The 18550-nt window shown below is 41.9% G+C and overlaps 1 protein-coding gene across 3 annotated transcripts in view; it reads left to right on the top strand.

Moving 5' to 3' along the window:
* Positions 1-17005, top strand: part of LOC113803293 (mucin-2) — a 67094-nt gene extending 50089 nt beyond the window's left edge. Inside the window, exons 3-16 of one of the 3 annotated variants that reach the window (XM_070127219.1) lie at positions 1390-1502; positions 2208-2425; positions 3499-3635; positions 4436-4563; positions 5749-6004; positions 7284-7392; positions 8254-8361; positions 8747-8872; positions 9418-9625; positions 10668-10967; positions 11904-11993; positions 12483-12759; positions 13138-13343; positions 15220-17005. In XM_070127219.1, the coding sequence (XP_069983320.1) occupies positions 1390-1502; positions 2208-2425; positions 3499-3635; positions 4436-4563; positions 5749-6004; positions 7284-7392; positions 8254-8361; positions 8747-8872; positions 9418-9625; positions 10668-10967; positions 11904-11993; positions 12483-12759; positions 13138-13343; positions 15220-15345 (2402 nt within the window). In that variant the 3' untranslated portion in view covers positions 15346-17005. The remainder of the gene's footprint in view (positions 1-1389; positions 1503-2207; positions 2426-3498; positions 3636-4435; positions 4564-5748; positions 6005-7283; positions 7393-8253; positions 8362-8746; positions 8873-9417; positions 9626-10667; positions 10968-11903; positions 11994-12482; positions 12760-13137; positions 13344-15219) is intronic. The other 2 variants (XM_070127220.1, XM_070127221.1) reach the window with 2 other exon arrangements.
* The last annotated feature ends 1545 nt before the right edge of the window (positions 17006-18550 follow it).

An 18550-nucleotide genomic window follows, 5' to 3' on the forward strand; every position in this document is an offset into this window, starting at 1 on the left:
ACTCTCACGATGAATGCATACATGCAATATACATTCTCTATGCCTGCTTGCAAGTGCTTACGAAACCTTAGACATTCGGATCACCGTGATATATTGCGATAAAAAAGTGTCGTATCGGGCGTGTTGCTTTCTCGTGCTATGGCGTCGGGGGGGGGGGGGTACAGAGGGAGAAATTTTGCTTGCAAGTGCGTGTGGGGGGGAGATAGTACCAGCTTGTGATAGGAGGTGGAGAAGGGGGGGGGGGTTATTCCTGTTTGCGGTTGTGGTTGCTCTCTCTGCGTTTATCTACCTGTCGCTCTATTTTCTTCCGTTTTTGCTTTCTCTTTTAATTTGTTTCTCGAGCACTGTCTGGCTTTCGGTCTCTCTCTCTCTCTCTCACTCAGTCACACACACACGCACACGAACGCACACACACACACACACACACACACACACACACACACACACACACACACACACACACACACACACACACACACACACACACACACACACACACACACACACACACACACACACACACACACACACACACACACACACACACACACACACACACACACACACACACACACACACACACACACACACACACACACACACAAACACAAACAAACAGAAATACATTTATTTCTGACGAAGATATAATCGAAACCGGTAAAATACATTGTGTATAGTGAAGATATTCGTTCTCATTCATACCTTTCCACATTTGGCCACATGAATACGGTTCACCAATGTGTATATAGATAGATAAAATAAAATAGATAGATATAGATAGATAGATACTGTATACACACACACAAACAAACTCACATACGCGCTGTATCATTTGTGGATTGTTCACTGGGATTTTTTTTAAAGAGGGTTATAAACAAATGCCACAAAGCAATAAAACCTACTACGAAACAGATTAGTGTGTTGGATGTATACGTGTGTGTGTGTGTGTGTGTTTGTGTGTGTGCGTGTATGTAATAATGATCAAATGTTTATGAAATATTTTCACTTTTTTAGAATTTATTCTTATGCCTCCCTTTTAATTTTTTATTCTTACTTTTGATTTTAAGCTTAGTATTACTTTTATTTTTTTAGATTATTTTCACTTTTATTTTCAGATTGTTATTACCTATAGGTTTAGCTCATTCTTTATTACTTTCATTTTTAGCTTATTATTTTTTATCTTTAGCTGATTATTACTATCATATTTACCTTATTATTAGTTTTATATTCATGCTATTTATACTATTATCTTTACCTTATTATTACTTTTATCTTCAAGCTAGTAATACTTTTTACATTCATGTTATTCTCACTTTTATTACTATTTTCGCCGGAATGTTTTTAGGCTCGTGCCCTCTGCTCACCGATGATTCCCGCTCTTCCCAACAGATGGCCTCATTACGACACCGGCGGGAGGACAGGACGGATTCGTGTCCATCGACGGGAGGAAAACCTACTTCGACCTCATTCCTACGGCCACTCAGGCTCAGGGACTCACGCAGGTAAGAAGGGGAGGAGGGAAGGAGGGGAGGGGGGAGGGGAGTGGGAGGGAAGGAGGAGAGAGGGGAGATGGGAGGGGAGGGGAGGGAAGGAAGGAGAGGGGGGAGGGGAATGGGAGGAGAGGAGGGAGGGAGGAGAGGGGGTGGGGAATGGGAAGGGAGGGAGGATGGAGGAAGGGAGGGAGAAGAGGGGGAATAGGAAGGTAGGTGAGAGAAGGCAGGAGGAAGGAATGAGAGGGAAGGAAGGAGGAGAGGGAGAGAAGGAAGGAGGAGGACGGGAGGGAGGAATGGGAGGGAAGAAGGAAGAGGGAGGAGGGGAGGGAGGCAAGAGGGGAGATGGAAACGAATGGAAGTGCAGAGGGATGGAGGGAAGGATGGAAGGGAAGAGGGAGAGCCAGAGCGAAGGAACTGGTTGGAAAGACAGAGGGATTGAAAAAGAGAAAGAGAGGAAAATGTGTGCGAGAGAGAGAGAGAGAGAGAGAGAGAGAGAGGGACAGAGAGAGAGAGAGGGAGGGAGAGAGAGAGAGAGAGAGAGAGAGAATGAAAGAGAGAGAGAGAGAGAGAATAAATGAAAGAGACAGGGAATGCCAGTGATAACACACCCGAATCCAGAGAATCCGAAGAGGAGGCCTCGCTCTCCGAATGTCAGCCCGCCCGCAGCCTCGCCCCGCCCACACCGCACTAACCCCCCCCCCCTTGTCCCCCCAGCAAACCATCGGCACGGGCGTCGGCGTCGTCGTGCCCGAGGAGGACCTCCCTCCGACGGGCAACGACAGTCCCTTCCTGCGCCCGACTGCCCCCCTCGCACGCCCGTCGGGGACGCCCAACAGACCGCCCCCGTCGACCACGCCCACCGCACCGACACGCCCCAAACCTGCTCCTCCCAGGAAGGCCTATACGCGTAGGCCTACTCAGCCACCCATCAGGTGAGTCTCCCGGAGGAATAATTTGTGTTTCTTTGTCTCTTGTTATTGGCACCTCTTAGCTTATTATTATTATGTTTATATTTATTCTATTATTGACACATTTACCTTGTTATTCTTATATTCATGTTTATTATATCATTGACTTTCTATCTCATTTTTACTATATTTATATTTGTTCTATTAGTGACACATTTTAGCTTGTTATTATCATTTTTATATTTATTCTATCATTACCTTAGATTATCATTATTATAGTTTTATTTATTTTATTATTGACATATTTACCTTTTTGTCATTATATCTGTATTTCCTCTATTGTTGGCAAATTTACCTTATTATTATATTTATGTTTATTATATTGTTGACGCTTCTTAGCATATTGTTATTATATTTATTTTAGTTTCTCTACATTTGCATTGTCTTTTCTGATGTCCGTCTATCTCTCTCTTTAACTGTTCCAATTTCTATTTGTTTTTATTAAACTTTTCGCTCCGTATCACATCCATACAGCCTGGGAATTATACCAAGGGAACCAATACCTTAATTGCAGTATCTAAATTACATATCTGGCACGATTAATACTTCTCACACAAAATCTTATCAAACATACCACATCTGTCTCGACCCCCCCCCCCCCTTACGATGCAACCTCCAACACCCATCACTCCGCCCGCTTCCCCTTGACTCTTCTCTCACTCTCCCACGCCCCCCACTGATTCCTCTCTCTCCGCCCCCGCCCCCTGACTCCTATCTCTCCCTCCATCCCCCCCGGCCCCCACTGACTCCTATCTCTCCCCGCCCCCCATGACTTATCCCCCCACCCCACCCCACTGACTCCTATCTCTCCCCGCCGCCCCCCCTTGACTCATCCCCCCACTGACTCCTATCTCTCCCCGCCACCCCCCCTTGACTCATCCCCCCCCACTGACTCATATCTCTCCCCGCCGCCCCCCATTGATCCCTCTCCCCCCGACTCCTCTCTCTCCCACCGCCCCCCACTGACTCCTCTCTCTCTCCACGCCCCCCCGCCCCCACTGACCCCCTTCTCACTCTCTCTCTCCCCCCGCCCCCAGAATCGACACGTGCATCGTGGGCGACGACAGCACCTGCCAGGAACAGCTGAGCGAGGTGTGCAGGACGGAGGACGGCGTCTCCAGCTGTTACTGCCGGCCGGGCACTGACAGGAAGAGGCCGCGAACACCGTGCAAGAGTGAGTGTCTTTGGGGTGGGAGCTGTGTTAGGGGTTGACTGACTGGGTTTGCTATGTTGAGGGGTGGGGGAGGGGGTGGGGTGGGGATGGGAGGGGGTGGGGGTGGGAGAGGGGTTATATGTTCCTTTTTTTTCTTTTTTTCTTTTTTATTGAGTGGGTTGTATATTTTCCTTTTTGTGTTGTTTGTTGTTATTAGTTGCGTCAGGTAGGGACGGATTTTACATTTTGTATTTCAGATCATTGGTGAATAATAAAACCATCAAATAAATTCCACTTCAATGATAGAAAATAAAACACTGCCCCCTCCCCCCACACAACAAATAACCAAACAACAAAAGTAACTAACTACCAATTAAAAAAAAGGGAGAGAAATCACCCCCCCCCCCTTAATGAAATTAATCCCAAGATCAATAACAACAATAACAATTCCTCTCCCGTGTCCCTAAGAAAGAGAAAAATAATTATTTATTTATCCGCTCATACCCCCCCTCAAAAAAGTAAATAAATAAATAAAAAGATGATTGAAAGATAAAATGATAAATGCATAGATAATTAAGAGATATGATATTAGGTAGATAATTGAGTAATAAGATAATGTATATATCATTAAGAAATAAAACAATAGATAGATGATTAGAAAATAGAATAATAAATATATGATTAAGAAATAGAATAATACATAGATAATTGAAAAATAAAATGATAAGTAGATGATTAAAAGAATATAATAATAGATACCCAGTAAATAAAATAGATAGATCATAAAAAATAACCAACCAACATCGCTGTCCCTCCCGCAGGAATGGTGTCCCTGAAGATGGCGCTGAAGGTGGACCTCGTGGGGCAGCAGAGGATCGTGTGGGGCGGCAGGTACAACGACCCCGAGTCCGAAGAGTACAGGAGGCTCGAGTGGGAGGCCACGCACGCGGTAAGGCGGAGTGCAGGTCATCGCTGTGGGGGGGAGGGGGGGGGTCATCGCCGTCCAGGGTTAAGGGTTGGGACGAATGAATGGGCTTCGTGTCTTAGGTTTTAGGGCACGTGGCTGTTGTTTGTTACTGGTGGTGTTGCTTTCGGCGTCTTCGTTAAAGCAGTCCTTGATTTTTTGTGTGAATTTGATTAGGTTGATTTCGCTTTGGAATTGAATTAATAACTGCAAGAGTACATTTGTTGAATATGTTAGGGTTAGAATGAACGTCTGAGGTCACAGAGCACATTGCTATTGTTCTTTATTAATTGGTGTTGTTTTCGTCGTCTTCGTTAAAGTAGTTCTTGATTTTTTTGTGCGTGAATTCGATTGGGTTGTGGTTGATTTCGTTTTGGAATTGAAGTAATAGATGTAGGAGTACGTTGGTTTAATGTGTATTTGGTTTTAGGAGTAATAGGTGTTTGAGTTCGTTAACATACTGTGTAAACATTGCGGTTAGAGGCTGTAGTTGTAGGGATACAGATTTTAAAAGATAATAATGCTAAGTAAATAAAAAAACAGTGAAGGAAAGAACACATTGACACCAAAAACAATAGCAAGACAATAAATCACATTTCTAGTAGAAACAAAGAAGATAAAGTATATAAAATGACAATAACTTATCCTACACAAGCAATACACAAGAACATAGTAGATAATATATCAAACAAACAAACATCACAAACAAAACAGCCCCCCAAAAGCACACCAGACCCGCCAGCAAACAAGAAAAACAAAAAACAAAATCCACAACGAAGCCCCCGACCCACGACAACAACAAAAAAATAAATAAATAAAGATAAAATAAGAATGAATAATACAATAAAGTAAAATAAAAAGCCAACAACAACAACAAAAATGAATGAAAATAAAATAAAATAAAATGAATAATAAAATAAAAGATAAGATGAAATAAATAATAAAATAAAATAAAAGATAAAATCAGATAAATAATAAAATAAAAGATAAAATGAAGTAAATAATAAAATAAAATAAAAGATAAAATCTGATAAATAATAAAATAAATGATAAAATCTGATAAATAATAAAATAAATGATAAAATCAAATAAATAATAAAATAAAAGATAAAATCAAATAAAACGATCGAAATAGGAAGCAGCCGAGCTCACGCGCCCTTCCTCCGCCAGATCGACAGCGCCCTCAGCAAGACCCAGATGTCGTCCGCCTACCTGAGCAACACCGTGCACAAGTTCTACTCCCTGGGCGGCAAGGTGATCGTCAACGCCACCGTCAACCTGGAGAGCACGCCCGCCACCCGCGCCCGCACCATCCGGCAGGCGCTGCAGCGGCAGGTGATCCAGGTGATCCAGAGCCACGGGAACAAGATCGGGGAGTCGGCGCTGTGGGTGGACGGGCCGCTCAACCCCGTGCCGGAGGTGGCCGGTCAGTCAACCGCTCTTCGTACTGCTGCTGTTGTTATTATTATTGTTGATATTGTTATTATTGTTATTATTGTTATTGTTATTGTTAATATTATCATCATCATCATTATTATTATTATTATTTTTATTATTATTATTATTATCATTATTATTATCATCATCATTATTATTATCATCATTATTATCATCATCATCATTATTATCATCATCATCATTATTATCATCATCATCATTATTATCATCATCATCATCATCATCATCATCATCATTATTATTATTATTATTATTATTATTATTATTATTATTATTACCATTATTATTATTATTATTATTATTATTATTATTATTATTATCCTTATTATCATTACTATTAGCAGTAGTAGTCGTAGTAGTGGTAGTAGTACTGTTATTATTATTAGTAGTAGTAGTAGTAGCACCATTGCTATTACTGTTATTATTATTATTTTATTATTATATTATTATTTTTTTATTATGATATCATTATCATTATTATCATTATTATTGTCATTATTGCTACCAGTCTTGCTAATAGTAGTTAGCCCTCCGTCTAGAATAATGCCATATTATATGAGCACAATACAAAGTCCCATTTTATGTCAGATGCCGGAAAGAGCGAAGGAAGGGGAGAGGAAAAGTAGGCTAAGAAGAAAGGCAAAAGAACGAAAAAGAAAGAAAGGAAAAAGTGGTCCTCAGCGCCATATGCTTCGAAAGCGGCGCAGGCGGTCCTAACAACCCACGACGCTTATGAGTCTCTGTTGCTGGGATCGCTATTGAAGTCGGATTTCTGCGTTTATGATATCGATGAGCGGTTGTTGTTATTATTGCAGTTGTAGAAGAAAGAGAGATAGGGGATAAGAATGAATGTCGTAATAGCGAAAGGGAGGTATTTGGACACCTAAGACTAAATTTTAAATGACTCTTCTGACGAAATAATCGTTTTGTAGGTGACTTTAAAAACACTTTTTAGGGAATTACGTTTCAACGGCGTTAGTTTGTGTTATATTTTTTAATGGATTATGGGAAGGTTTAGTACTTAGTTAATTTTTTTCATTATTACTTTTGTTATAGCTATCATTATTGTTATTATTATTATTATCATCACCATCATTCTTATTACTATTATCATTTTCATTATAATTATTATCATCATTATCACCACCATCACCATTTATTTACAGAAAAAAAATGACAATTTATTTCCTTCCCACCGTCTACTACTCCTTCTTCTTCTCCAGACACTAATTACCTTCATTCCACAGATATTAATGAATGCAATGATCCCAAACTCCACGACTGCCACAGCGATGCCACCTGCGTTAATGAGTTTGGCTCCTTCACCTGCCGATGCCTACCTGGCTATACGGACAGGTGAGATTTTGTTGTCTTTATTTTTTTATTATTGTGTTTATTATCTGAGTTGTTGGTATCATTGTTGTTGTTATTGTTTTTGTTGTTGTTCTTGTTATTACTATTGTTGTTATTATTTTTGTTATCATTAGTATTGTTATCATTATTGTTACTGATGTTTTCATTATTATTGTTATTATTATTGTTGTTATTATTTTTGTTATCATTAGTATTGTTATCATTATTGTTACTGATGTTTTCATTATTATTGTTATTATTATTGTTATTATCATTGCTAGTATTATCATTATTATTATTATTATTACTTCTACCACCACCACCACCTCCCCCTCCTCCTCCTCCTCCTCCTCCTCCTCCTCTACCACCTTCTCCTCCTCCTCCTCCTCCACCTCCTCCTCCTCCCTCCACCTCCTCCTCCTCCTCCTCCTCCTCCTCCTCCTCCTCCTCCTCCTCCTCCTCCTCCTCCTCCTCCTCCTCCTCCTCCTCCTCCACCTCCTTCCTCCTCCTCCTCCTCCTCCTCCTCCCTCCCCTCCTCCTCCTCCCTCCTCCAACAACTTCACCTGCTCCTCCTCCACCACCTTCACCTCCTCCTCCACCACCACCACCGCCACAGCCACCGCCACCGCCACCACCACCCCCTCCTCCTCCTCCTCCTCCTCGTCCTCCTCCTCCTCCTCCTCCTCCTCCTCCTCCTCCTCCTCCTCCTCCTCCTCCTCCTCCTCTTCCTCTTCCTGTTCCTCTTCCTCCACCACCACCTTCACCACCTTCACCACCTTCACCTCCTCCACCACCACCACCACCACCACCGACCCTTGATCTTTGACCCGTATGACCTTTGACCTATCCTCCTCTCCCCGACAGATACGTGGACGACCCGATGGAGGTGGGGAGGCACTGCGAGTCCTGCTCCTCCGACTTCTGCAACAAGCGAGGGGAATGCCGCATCGAGGACGGGGAGAAAGTCTGCCAGTGAGTAGGGGGAACAGGGGGGAAAGAGGGGGGAGGGAGGGAGGGAGGGAGTGGGGGATGATAAAGAGATGGTAGGAAGAGGGAGAGAGAGAGATAGAGAGAGAGAGAGAGAGAGAGAGAGAGAGAGAGAGAGAGAGAGAGAGAGAGAGAGAGAGAGAGAGAGAGAGAGAGAGAGAGAGAGAGAGAGAGAAAGAGAAAAACAAAATGAAGATATATAGATAGAGAGAGAGAAGACAAAGAAGACCCAAAGAAAAAGAGGATATATTAGTAAAACCCAAAAACAGACCCACCCCGAACAGAAGCCAAAGCGCGACCAGCAACCAGCCCACCCAACCCACAACCCCCTCCTCAAGCCACTAACCCCTCCCCTCCTCCCCTCCTCCAGGTGCAAGGGCTCCTACTACGGCGCCCGCTGCGAGATCGACGGCGAGGTGCTCGGGGTGGCCGTCGGGGCGTCAGTGGCGGCCGTCATCATCATCATCCTCACGCTCATCTTCCTGTGCATGTGGAGGTAGGTGGTATGTGGGGAAGGCCACATAAAAAAGAAAGAAAAAGAAAAGAAAACGCAGCGAGTGGGCGTGTTTTTTCTTTCTTTCTTTCTTTCTTTTTTTTTGGGGGGGCGTCATGTTGGTGGGGTTAAGTTTTATTTTTTGTTTGATGTTTTCTTAAGAGTTCTCATTTATTTGTTTGTTTGTTTTCTGTTTTATCGGTTTTCTCCTTGTCTGATGGGTTTCATGTACCGGGAATAGTGGAGATCGCTGGAAATTGTGGTTTTAGCAGTGGCGGCGAGCGGAGTGGTCATTACGTCTCAGTATTGTTTGAACGCTGTTTCATATATGTATTATTATTGCCATTGTACTCGTATTAAGTCTCAGAATTCGTAGGACATGCACAGATGAGTTACTTCAATTTCGGTAGAGAAATGATATAGAAGAGATAACATTCAACAGTAATTCATGATCCCACGCTTCTCCGCCTCCAATTCGGCTCCTGCCACAACCCACCCGACTCACCCTCCTCTTCCCCCTTCTCCCCCTCCCCCTCCCTCCCCCTCAGCCGAAGATGGAAGGCCCAGGACGCCAAGACGGAGGTCCTCGCCCGAGGAGCCGCCGCAGGAACGCTCTACGGAGGAGGGTTCGCCGTCAACGTGCAGAACAAGGGCATGGCGAACACGGGTCCTGCGGGTCAGTACGGGGTCACGCTGGAGGACAGGATGCGGTGGGCGCACATCGCGGAGACGCTCACCAACCAGAACATCTACGCGGTGAGTCGAGGGCGGGAGCGCAGGGGGCGTCGTCGGTGTCTGTTGTGGTTGTGAAGATGTTCGGGTGAAAGTTACAGGGTTGTTGATGTTTGCGTGTGTGTGTGAGTGTGTGTTGTTTGTGTGCATGTGTGTTGTTTGCGTGTGTGCCTGCGCATGTGTGTATGTGTGTATTGTTTGCGTGTGTGTGTTTATGTGTGTGTGTGTGTTGTTTGCGTATGTGTGTGCGTGTGAGTGTGTTCGTGTGTGTGTTGTTTGCGTGTGTGTGTGTGTGTGTGAGTGTGTGTGTGTGTGTGTGTGTGTGTGTGTGTGTGTGTGTGTGTGTGTGTGTTGTTTCCGTGTGTGTGTGTGTGTGTGTGTGTGTGTGAAGCATGTGGGTGGGTAAGGAGTGTGTGTGCTTGTGTGTATATGTGTTCATTCATGTTTTTTGGCTTTACTTGCTATTTGTGAATGAGTGTTTGTTATGAATGAACGTGATTTACTGGGAGTGTTTACGCATGACCTTATTTTTGTCATTTCTTTATATTGTTATTACTTCTTTCCACTATTGCCTATTATTTGACTGACTAAATAACATTTTTTCATAGAAGTAATTTTTAACTTCAAATATCATGAGAGGACATTTGATAAGAGAGAGAGAGAGAGAGAGAGAGAGAGAGAGAGAGAGAGAGAGAGAGAGAGAGAGAGAGAGAGAGAGAGAGAGAGAGAGTAATTGCCTGCGTCAACAGTAATTAGTTTTAGTTTTAACCCATGACTCACCTGTAGACGAAATTTACTTAGACTTGTTTGTAGTAGTAACACATTAATTCCGACTCGACTTTGAAGTATTTGTGACTTATTCTGTAAGGTATCAGTAGTATGTTATTCTTTTATTGTTCTGTATGTCTTCCGTTCACTATTTCCACATTATTGTAGCCTTCACCTTCTATTCCCTTTTGATTGACATCCATATTGACTTAAGACCTCGTGTCGACTACATTGAATGGCACCTTGGCCCCGAAGCCACCCTCATCTGACCTCTGACCTCCCCTGACCTCCCTCGCAGCCCCAGAGCTCAGAGCAGGGCGGCAGCAGCAGCAACGAGTACCTGGCCGCCGGCGCCGTCCCCGCCACGGTCAACACCAACCCGTTCTCTATGTATAACCGCGTCACTCGCGCCCTGTCCAACTCGACCCTCGGCCGCAGGAGCGAGGGCATCCTGGGGCGCCTGAGGAAGCTGGTAGGAGGCGGTGGCTCCTCCGCCGCCAAGAAGAACGGCGCCGGCATCCCCCCCTTCATGATGGCCGCGCAGCCGGGGACGCTCAACTTCCAGCAGCTGTTGGCTCTCCACGCCCAGCTCTCGGCTGTTAGTTCCTCCTTCCCTTCCCTCCGAGCCTTCTCGCCTCCTGTCTGCCGCTTCCCTGGGGCTCCTCCCGAAGGGCTTCCGGTGCTTCCTTTCCCCTCACGACTCTCGACGCGGCACCGCTCGCCTTGGCTAGTTCTAGCACACTTGACTCTGGCTAGTTCTAGTAAAACCTCCTTGTCTGCTTCTAAGAGAATTGAGATCGCAAGTTCTGGTACACCTGACCCTAGCTAATCCTAGTACTTGCGTCTCAAACTAGTTCTGGCACACCTGACCTTTTCTAAGCTTTCGGTGATATGGCCTCGTGTGCGCTGCAAGTATCTCCTGGTCTAGACTTCGCGCTTCTTTAACTTTCTGTGACAAAGCACATGCCTTTGCTAGTGACTAACAGCCTAGAAGTCTGTCCCTTCTCGAGCGACTTAACCGCACATTCACTTTTATTTTCCACTGACATCTTTTAAACTGCATTTGACAAAACATTCCTTTGCTACTACAACTACCATAAACTATTAAAATTTTCCTATTGCACAGGTCACCAGCACGGATAACATTACACTAACACAAGTTCTATTTACCGGTTTCTTTAGTACAATGTCACACAGTTATACGTGTGCAGTGTCTAAGAAATGTATTGTGTGCTTAATTGTCAGCGTAAAGAAATTTGGTCCAGCGTAATTAACCTACTTATTTTAATGTTGCTTATTGTAAAACTGCCATTTTCCCTTTTTGTTATATATATATTGAAATATGGGTAATGTGAAAACATACGAACCACTAATATAAGTAGAATAATTTTGTGTATATATAAGCCTTACTGTGCACATATATTTTATAAAAAAACAGTTCTATCACCCATTTTGCTTCCGTTATTTTTGCACACTACGTTTTTTTTCTGCTAATGTTATTGTCCTTATCCTTATCTGTGTTATTATTGAACAGCAACCCGAACAGCTGAGGGGCATGGCCGGACCCTCCGCGTCGCAGACCAACACCACGACGCCGAGTAACCTGTACACGCATCAGAGACAGGTTAGTATACTTTGGGGTTTAGTTCGTGTGGTGTATTTTGTTATCTTGCGTCTTTTTTTCTTTCTTTCTTTTTTAGGTGGGTATATCGTTCGTGTTTAATGGTTTATTTGTTAGGTCTTTGGGGGTTTTATTCTCTTATTTTATAAGGGTTAGGTTCGGTGTGTATGTTGTATGTTTGCTTTCTGTTTTCGCTTTCATGTCTGTTACTCAAATTTCTCTCTCTCTCTCTCTCTCTCTCTCTCTCTCTCTCTCTCTCTCTCTCTCTCTCTCTCTCTCGCTCTCTCTCGCTCTCTCTCTCTCTCTCTCTCTCTCGCTCCCTCTCTCTCTCTCTCTCTCTCTCTCTCTCTCTCTCTCTCTCTCTCGTTTTTATTACCTCCACCTTCTTCTAAGTCTCCGTCTCCTTCAACTACTCTGCATCTCTTTCTCCCTCGTCTCCTCTTTCTCCTCCTCTTTCTCCAAGATATTTACACCCGTGTCTTTTTACGCCAGATGGCCGCGGCTTCGTCTTCGGGATACGCATCCTTGGGGACACTGGGTTCGGCCGCGGCGGGTCAGTTCGGCCAGCAGTACGCACCCGAACAGTTCGGTCTGCACCAGCTCAATCCTGTCAATCTGATGGCCACGATGCAACACCAACAACAGCAGCAGCAGATGCACCAGCAGCACCACCACCAGCAAAAGCATTCTTACATGAATCAAAAACAGCAGCCGTTCGGAAGTCAGTCGGTCTACGGGCAGTTCGGACCCGCTTCGCTTAACACGCTTTGTGAGTTCGGACGTAGGGTTCGTTGCAGTTTCTCGGTGAATGCCTTGGGGAACTGCAACGAGAAGCATTGTTCGTAGACGTACTGTCGTTATTTTCATTTTCAGTTGATATCATAATGAAGTGTTAGTGGTAACGATGATAATAGTAGTATTTTATGTTACTGTGTTTAATGGCTAAGTAAAAGTAATAAGAGTGGCAGTAGTCTAAACTCGTGTCGCCTACGAGTCGAATCCAGTGCTGAATAGTAAAAAGACAATTCATGATATTATTTAGGAAAATTTATTTATTCCCTGTGGTTTACATATTTACTTATATTTTGTTACAACAGTTATTTTCTTGTCAGTTTTTGCCCACTAATGACAACCTTAACTACCCCAGCCCACGGAGGCGTTTCGCGCGCACCGACCCTCGGCGCCCGCACGCCCATCCCCCTACACGAGGGCGTGGGAGGGGCTGCCACCATAGGACCCATGGGCGGAGCCAGCGTCGCCACCACGGCGGGGATGGGCGGCATGGAGAGCTCCGAGGACGAACTCGATCGGCCGTACCAGCTGCCGAGGCCGAAGTCCCGAGGATCTCTTGGGGTGGGTACTCTGGCCGCCCACCACTCGCGCATCGCCAGGAGCTATAACTCGCTCCTCTTCTGAGAGAGAGAGAGAGAGAGAGAGAGAGAGAGAGAGAGAGAGAGAGAGAGAGAGAGAGAGAGAGAGAGAGAGAGAGAATGAATCCAAACTGTGAATATGAATTAGGTTGTTTCCAATACGCTGTACATGAATGCTCATTTACATAGATTATTTCTGATTTCTTCTGACCGAAATTATTTAGGTAATTCAGATCCTATCTGTTAGGGTCATCAGTATTTATATAGTGGCATTATCTTTAAAAATGTTCACAATTAAGTTAGATTTTCCTGCGGTCAGTCTTTTATCCATTGGTCAGACAAGTGCAATATACAGTACATATCAAGAATAGGAAAGCAACTTCTGCACAAGCTCTCCTATAACTATACATATCATTTGCAACTTCTCTTCGAGCCTGGAAGTGGGAAGAAGCAGAAAAGGTCTTTCGGTACCTCACGCAAGCAGGCTTAAAGAGCACACTATCGCCGTTTTGTTTAGTTTTATTCCTCTTCTGAACTGTCTTGTTTTTTTCACTTTTTTAGACGATTCATTGACTGAGATGACGTCACTATCGAGTTCTTCATAGGCCTATATTCTCCATTCTTTACTTCCAGCATGCCATCTTTTTTTTTCTTTTCTTTTTTAAGGGATTTTCCAGTGAAACACTGATAGACATATACCCTCTGATCATTTCAAAATTCAGAAGTGAAGCTAAGTTTTCAAAATAACAAACATATCTATGGAGAGAATAGTTTTCGCCAAAAATGAGAGAACAGTATTCAACACAACAGAACGCAGACATCATAAATAATCGACATCTTTGGTTTAAAAAACAACAATTAAAAAGATGATGAAAACAGTTGCATTACCTTTATATTTTCTTTCACTCTTTTCTCGCATGCTGTGGGGCCTGTGGCTACGGATTTCGTTTGCAATACCTTTGGTGCTAACTGATATACCAGACTTCATTGCCTTTGCAACAGCTAGAATAGTATTTAAGAAAATGAAGGCGTTTCTAGGTGCAATTAATGTTGTTTTTTATAGAGGTGTGTAAATAACGATTTATGAACTTTAGTTATGAAAAAAACGTAGCCGTTGGTAATTTAGTAAAAAAAAGAATCTTTTTGATAATGCAGTTTTATTGTATGTGTGTGCATGTCTCTTTTGTGTGATTGTCGAGGTGTAAAAAGTATTCTTTAGCGCAGGTAAATGTAAATATCTTGTAAATAGGTAAAGTAGTTGTATGGGATTCAAGAATAAGGCAATTTTTAGGAAAACTACCTCACTTGCAGGAGAGAGAGAGAGAGAGAGAGAGAGAGAGAGAGAGAGAGAGAGAGAGAGAGAGAGAGAGAGAGAGAGAGAGAGAGAGAGAGAGAGAGAGAGACTGATTCGTATTCTTGATTAGATTCAGTGTAGATATTCTAGACTCGGAGTAGCTATTCGGTGTACAGTTTCCAGTACTGTAGTTCTCTCTTGTTTTTGCTCCTTATACATCTCCTTGAGTTTGTATTGTAGATAGCTGATTATACAGTTTCTTTGCGAACTCTCCCTTCATTTTGTCTTTTCAAAATTGCAGCATGGATACGAGTGGAATATTTCACATCCGTGAAAAGAAGAAAAAAAAACAATCTGACTTCACAATACTTCAATAACTTTTTTTTTTTTTTACACGAGTGTCAGATGTCAACACTAGGGCGCCTTATGTATGTCCTAAAAAAAATAATAAAAATGAAGGCAAAAAGAGAGAGAAAAAAAGTTCGATTTACACATCCGATGAAACTAATGTTTCTTTTTTTTTCCTTCCCCTCCCTTCTCCCTGGCCCTCCCCCCCCCAACACAGGAGTCCAGCGACATATACTATGAACCAGACGACCTTTTACGGACCATAGGACCTCCTGACAGACCTCCTCCTCCTGTCCCGACCTCGTACCATCCACAGACTTACAATTTCTCGTTCTTACACTGACTTAGAGAACCCGAGAGACTGGTGTACTAGTCTGTTTGAATATGACGACTGTTGTTTTTTTAATTATGGTTATTATTGTTATCACTGCTGGGTATTTATCTGTTTGTGCTATTTGTCTGAGGAGGAAAGCTCCTGGATTTTATACCATTTGCTTTGATAATTCTTTTTATGATTTTTTTTGTGGGATTTTGTTATGGTGTCAAAACTGGTTTGACATAGTTCTTGATTTTTTTAGAGTAATTACTCCATGTCTACCTTTGTGCTTATACTGAAAAGCACCATACCCAAATGACCTCATATGACTTACCTTTGACCCAGTGGACAGTTGTTCGAGTTCAGTGGCGATAATACAAGCACAATGACAATGACAATTAATCTGTTATGTATTAGGTACCAGACATTTTGCTAGCAGACGAGACTCACCCTTACCCCCTTCCTCCTTAAACGAAAAAGGGAGGGGGTAACGACCTCTATAACCACATAACAAAAACCAAACGCTCGACCTAGCAATTCTTCAGCACGTCTGTCTGCCAAGTTGTCTGTGTACTGCTCGTCTGGAGCTCCTGATAGATTTATTTTTTCTGTTTTAATCGATTTATGATTTGCTGTTGCTATAAGGGAAGAACTTCTGCACACAACCTGAATGAAAAGCTAGAAAGAAATGAAGGACAGTGTGCCTAAGGAACAGATTTCAGTTGTTCTGAAAGCAATACAACCAAACTGTTGGTTCTGTGATACTAACGATACTTCCATATACGAATAGGCATCGGGAAATCAATTTTTTTTTATATATTAGGTTTTCTGAGTACTCACGATACCCCAGTGATGTGCCACGACGATTCGAACGAGCGGCCTTCTTGTCACTCCAGCCAACGAATGTGAAAAACGACCGAGTGAAAAGAAGACAAGAAAAACACGTTAAATTGCATCTTCATGTGATCACATTTTTTCTTTGGTTTTGTTATCATTTATACTCACCGATATTATTATGCTGATATTATTATCACACTAAGCTTTAAAGTCTGATGTAGACCAAGCTTAGCAGATTTATGATATTTAAAGCGTCAAGTGGATGTCTCTATTTATGTTACATGTATGTTTTAGTCTCTTGCTCTATTTATCTATGTATTTATTTATGTACATAAATGTTTTAGTCCTAATGATGCTCATTTTTCCTTTTTAACCGATAATTCCCCTTTGTCATAAAAATGTGAGTCTTTTAAATTATCTTTCATCTTGTTGACAACTGTTGACGATCTGAAGCCAAAATCATTCAGTCTAAATATCTGATGAAATGAACAAACCAAATACAGTATTATATTTGACTCGCATGACAGGGCTGTGTGTCTGGACAGAACGCTTAACTGTTTTTATTGATATATATTTTTACAATTGGCTGTTTTCATGTTGCATCCCATGCTGTCTCCTTTGATACAAAGGCAGTCATTCTGTTTTGGAATAGGAGGACCTTCACTGTGCTCCGTGCTGGATGCGTGTATATCCATACAGACATACAATTGTGTAGGTATATGTGTACCTATATTTTATATATGTATTTGTTACTTGTAAAATACTATGTACTTATTTTCCCACCCTCCCTCCCTGTCGATACACAAGATACGTACACCCTTTCTGTACCCAAAAATAATAAAAATAAAAAGATAAAGATCACCTTTCCCAATACGAGCACAAAATTAAAGATATTTTTTTTTAATGAAGTCATAATAGTTTGGCATTTGACGTCGAAGCTGAATGACAGACGCTCGTGTTTCGATATCGTCTACGGTGTACCATCTAAGACCTCCCGTTAGGTCTCGTTGGTATGCATATATAGTCTATGGACTTGCCAGTGATATGTAATAATACACAAAAATGGTTCTTGATATTTTTTTATTCCAACCTTTTTTACATTACTATGGTATTTATATTATTTTAGTATTATGTTCTTATGGAAAGAAAGAAAGAAAAATCATTTTGGCACAAGTTCGTAATTTAAATCATCTGTCAAGAATTATTCAGGTGCGAATAACAGGGCCTTAGAAGAACAGGGTAGTTTACGTTAAAATAAAAGTCAGTAATGTGCTGATATGTGCAGTCGACAGTTCCAAGACAATATACATATATGATTGTAAAAGAAGGTAGTCTAGGCATAGCTTCAAGTGAAATAGGAATGCGAAGTAAATAAAAGGTTGATGTTCATGTAAAAAGTGTTAGTAAGATTATGCAGAAATAACGAAGAAAGGATTCTTATATTATATTGCCTTGTTAAAATATATGGGTCTGCGGCAAAGTGATCCATGCATCTCCATACGCGATAAACACATAGTTAGAAAGTTAAATTAATATAGTTACATGTGCAGTTGGATGACTAGAATCAAAAGTAAACATTTACTCTCATTTCAGATTTTTCTTAACGTTCTTAGTTACAAATCAGTTACATTGTACTCGAGATATGTTAAAAGCTAAGTTTGTTTTGTACCCAATTGCAGTCATGAATATACAAAGTTTGCATTATTTCATGTATATATTTATTATGTATACATTATAGAATTTTTCTATTGAAATGCATCCAGATTCCAAATATCTGAAATGAAGTACAAGTGCCATATATATCAAAAAGCTTACAAAACAAACGTTAAACTGAATATTCACTGCTTAAGCTATAAATATTTAGCAAAAATAAACAGTCCGTACAAATTCTACATACTATTCAAACCAGGCATTATGTTTATCTAAAGATTCTTTCATATCAGAAGTTTCTCCGACGGAATGGTAAATTATTACAGACAGGAGCAGGTTCTCAGGCTAAAGAAAGGCGAACTGGCGTCACTTGAAAGCGTGGCAGGGATTCAAGATGGAATTCTTTATGGCTGCTTCTTGAGACTCAAAGATTACGGTGGACCAGATTATGCTTAGAAACGAACGTATTGTGTATATACTATCTGAATAAAAAAGTGTTTTGGAAATGAGTGATTTATAATAAATATGGATAGGGCTAAATGGAAAAAAAAAAATTTAATTCGCTCGATCCTAATATGCAGCCCAGAGGGTAAAAAGTGTTAAGATTTTTAACAGATTTTGAAATTCGATAAGTATAAAAATTCAGTTTCGACTGGCATTGCTTCAAAAACACAAAACTAATGACCTTATTTATTCTTACTGTACTAATGGGATGTAAACCGCTTTTACTGAAAGGCCAAATCGT

This window comes from Penaeus vannamei, chromosome 11 (assembly GCF_042767895.1).
Source record: "Penaeus vannamei isolate JL-2024 chromosome 11, ASM4276789v1, whole genome shotgun sequence".
Classification (NCBI taxonomy): Eukaryota; Metazoa; Arthropoda; class Malacostraca; order Decapoda; family Penaeidae; genus Penaeus; species Penaeus vannamei.